Consider the following 4,658-nt stretch of genomic DNA (forward strand, 5'->3'; position numbering starts at 1 on the left):
TTACAGGAAAATAAGATCTCATTTGGTTTCCTGTGTTATGAAAGCAATTCCGACATCACGACCACCAGAGAAAGGGAGAGGATAGGGTTCCGTTGGGGGAGCTGGGGGCGGGGAGAAGGGAGAAGAGAAAGAGGGGCTTTAGAGGAAAAATGATTGGCTCAAACTCACACCCATTATTGGTTCCATAAATCGCCTATGTCTCAAATATTTAATAGAGGGTGTAAAACATAAATAAACACCATGTCCGTTTTGAAGATAAATTCATTAATTGTCGTAAGTTATCATGGGTAAAATGCAAGCTATAAACATGGATGTAATGAGTAAGAGTACCGATAATGGTCTAGTCAAAGTCAAAATTTGCCTAAAATTATATGTTTTGCCTAAAGTCTAACTCATTCGATATATAACCTCATATTAAAGTATCCATATATTAGCCAAAATAGTAATATGATATTATTTTTATAATAATAATATTTTGTAACTAAACGAACCACATATTAATTAATAATTAGAAATAGCAATATTAATAAGCATGCACAAATTCAATTAATTATTATTATTATTGACAATGGTAATTATTAATTGGAGATAGTAATATTTTAGAATAAAATATGTGTTATGACTATGAACAATATATGGCCAAAGATGGAGAAATGTTTGGATTTACTATAGCTCGTATGGGGAGTTTATGAGTTTTGGCTACTTTAATACAAACGATTTCATTAATACAAAGTCAAAATTTTTAGAAGCATTGGCATTTAGCTAAACTAATGTCAATGCTCTAAGCAAGGGATCTTAGGCATTTTTTCAATTATATATTAAATTTTGTACGACAATGTTAAAGTATTTTGTCTTTTTTTTTTTACAAGATTTTTTTTTGTGTATTTTATTTATAAAAAGTATAAAAAAAATTAAAAAGCACAAATCCATTTCTGTCTTCCATTGAAGTTACCGACCATGGGTAACTTCAATTTTGGTGGAAGACACGTACCAACTTAAATTTTGGTTCTAATCTCCTGTGTGCGGTTTATGTTTAGAAAAATAATATTTGCATTGATAAAATATCTAAATGCTACACATTTAAAAAAAAAAAATAAGAATATGAGAATTATATAAAAAATTAATTTTTTAATAAGAAATTATTCTTTTTTCAAATAAAAAATATGAAACACTTGCGCAACTCATAAAATCTGACATTACGAAGGTGTCGACTTTTTATTAGGTAATGTAAATTATTCCTTTGACCCTTACGGTTCAAGAGGCACCCATAAGGTAGTAAACTATTTAATGGGAAGTCTCCAGAATGGGAATGACACTCATTTTTAGGGATGATGAATCATGTTAACGTTCGAATTATGTCAAAATATATATATTATATTATATAGATAAATTTTAATATAATTTATTAATTTTATTATGTCAAAATCTCAAATCTTAACATGATCTATTAACATAATATGTCGTGTCGTGTCAACCCATTTTAATTTATTAGTGAATATTACTAAATAAGTTGACACGAAACAATACGACCCGTTTCAAACTGTTTATATAAATCGGTTGAATAGGTATGAAATTAACATATTTGAGTTGATTAAATTTAACATAATTTTATATAAATGTTAAAATCACAATATTTATAAAAATTATAAAACTAATTACAAGTCCAAAATTACAATCTAAATAATAAAAATATCGAAATTAAAATTCTAACAATTTTACTTTTAAGTAGAAGGGTATAATTGTAACTTTAACTTTCTTAATGTGTCATGACTCATAACGGTTGACCCGTTATTAACCTGTTAAGTAATCGTGTATTAACAGGTCAACTCGTTTTGACCCGAACCCGTTAAAACTAAATTCTAACCCGCTATTATCATATCGTATTCGTGTTAGGTTAACGGGTAGTGTAACATATTGCCACCCCTACTCTTTTCTCCATTTTTTATCCTTTATATTTTGTAATGCTCCAATAATAAAAGATTCAAATTACATAATTTATATTTTAAAAAGACTAGTTAATAATATAATTAGAATTTTATTAAAACCTTATAAAAAATAAGAACTTATTCTTCTTAAATAATGTGAGATCTCATATGTCACATATTATTATCCTTATGATATGGGGTATCACAATCTATCCATTTAAATTCTCGAAATTTTTACTGAACCTGTCTATTATACGTACGTACACAGCTTAAGTCTTATATTTATGGTTGGAACATATCTTTAATACCATTTTGTAACGCCCTAATGGAAAAGTCTAAATCACATAACCTATACTTTAAAAGGACTAATCAATTATATAATTAGAATCCTATAGAAACTTTATAAAAAATAAGAACTTCTTATTTTCAAGTAACGTGAGATCTCATACATCATCTATTATCATCCTTATCATATGAGATATCATAATTGACTCTATGTATATTTTTTGTTCATTCAACTGTTATAATTGATCAAAATAATTATATTATATTAAATAAAATTGATGTAGCTAATTTTATTATTAAAGTGTATAAAAAATACAAAAAAATGAATGCATATATAATTTTAATTGCCAGAACATGCCCTATGATTTTTCGTTTTCCTAAGATAAAGACAGTCTTAAAATTAAAGGATAATAATAGATTTATTATTTTTTTATTACTATTTTATTACTTGTAATGTATTTATTTTCTTTATTTTCTTTTATGCTTTTTTCAATATAGTTAATCATTAAAAAAATTAAAAAAATATAATTTTACTGATAGATACTTTCTTAATTATTAAAAAAAATAAAAATTTTTAAAAAATTAATAAATTAATAAAAAGTAATAGAAAAATAGTAAAACAGTGGTCATTATCCAAAAATAAATCGTTTGACGCGTATTGTTATACCGACAAGTCGTGTCTACAGATGACAAACGAGGGCAAGAATTTCCGTTGTGTACGACTGTTCGACGGAGCAAACTTACTTAGGTGTGGTTTGTGAAAATATATTTGTAATATTATTTTTATTTTAAAATTAAAAAAATTAATTTATTTTATTTTATTTTATATGAAAATTTTTTAAAAATTATAATAATTAAATAAAATGAAATGAAATGAAAAATTTGATAAAAATGAACGAGGGCTTTTTTAGAAAAAAAAAAAACAAAAACTAAGCTTAGTTGTTCTCCATGCAAATCAATTAGTAATTTCATATATATTATTAAAAATGTAATTAACGTGAATCTTATATCTATTTGTAATATTTTAATACTATGCAAGTATCATATTTTAAAAAAAATCTATTTATCATTTATTTGTTATTATTCTTTCTTCATCTTATAATTTAATGTTAAGTTAAATGAGATGTTTATAAATAAAATATAATAAATAATTTTTAATTATTTAACATTACATAATAAAATAATAAAACAATAATAATAATAATAAATTACTTGCATTACTCTTTCTGAAATCAATAAATATACAGACCGAGGAACTCTCACTCGCTCGCTCTCTCTCTCTCTCTCCGCAAGATCCAAACCTTTGCCCTTTGCTTTCTTCAATGGCCTCCAGTGACGAGGAAATCACCCACAATTTCCGTTTCTTCCATGAATACAAAGACGGCCGCGTTGTGATACACCGCCCACCAGCTGAAAAAGTCCCACCCTCCGATGACCCAGTCACCGGGGTCCGATCAAAGGACGCGGTAATTTCATCCGAACCTGCGGTCTCCGTTCGTATCTTTATACCCAAATCCACCGAATCGACTCAGAAACTCCCTCTCCTATTCTACATCCATGGCGGCGGTTTCTGCATGCAATCCGCTTTTTCTGCCCAGTACCATGCTTTCCTCAACACGTTCGTCGCGAAAGCTAACGTTATTGCAGTCTCCGTCGAGTACGGGCTGTTCCCAACCCGACCGATACCCGCCTGTTACGAGGACTCCTGGGCTGCGCTCCAGTGGGTGGCATCCCACAGCAATAGAAACGGACCAGAGCCGTGGTTGAACGACCATGCAGATTTCCAACGAGTTTTCATTGGGGGAGATAGCGCCGGAGGGAACATATCGCACACTCAAGCAGTCCGAGTCGGGTCGATCGGGCTGCCCGGAGTAAAGGTGGTTGGTGTGGTGCTTGTTCACCCATATTTCGGAGGTACGGACGATGACAGAATGTGGCTACACATGTGTCCGACGAATGGCGGGTTGGAGGATCGAAGGCTGAAACCGGCGGCAGGGGATCTAGCCAGGCTTGGGTGTGAGAGGGTGTTGATTTTTGTGGCAGAGAAGGACCATTTGATGGATGTGGGTAAGCGCTACTACGAGGAACTGAAGAAAAGTGGGTGGGGAGGCAGTGTGGAGATTGTGGAGAATTTAGGGGAGGAGCACTGCTTCCATCTGTTCAACCTCAAATATGACAAGGCAGTGGCTGTGATTGATAAATTTGTTTCCTTTGTTAAACAGGATCACTAAGATATAATGTAGATGATATGTGGTCTTTAGAAACGATGGATGCATGCTCTAGCGTTTATGAAAATGGAATGTTATATTTCGGAGATATATTAGTATTGATGGATGTGTGTGGCATGCAGATACTTAAGTCAATAAAGTATGTTCTATTTCTCTTTGGCATTCGTAAGTTCTGCGCAACAGAGGCAGCCCGCTTTTGCAGCTTTCTCAACTGATTTGC

The 4,658-nt window shown here is 31.0% G+C and overlaps 1 protein-coding gene across 1 annotated transcript; it reads left to right on the forward strand.

Annotated features, from left to right (window-relative positions):
• The first annotated feature begins 3,452 nt into the window (after positions 1–3,452).
• Positions 3,453–4,600, forward strand: LOC122308759 (2-hydroxyisoflavanone dehydratase-like). The gene has a single exon (XM_043121967.1). It carries the CDS (start codon positions 3,533–3,535, stop codon positions 4,439–4,441), a length of 909 nt encoding a protein of 302 aa, XP_042977901.1. The 5' UTR covers positions 3,453–3,532; the 3' UTR covers positions 4,442–4,600.
• Positions 4,601–4,658: the final 58 nt, after the last annotated feature.

Source organism: Carya illinoinensis, chromosome 5, assembly GCF_018687715.1.
Source record: "Carya illinoinensis cultivar Pawnee chromosome 5, C.illinoinensisPawnee_v1, whole genome shotgun sequence".
Classification (NCBI taxonomy): Eukaryota; Viridiplantae; Streptophyta; class Magnoliopsida; order Fagales; family Juglandaceae; genus Carya; species Carya illinoinensis.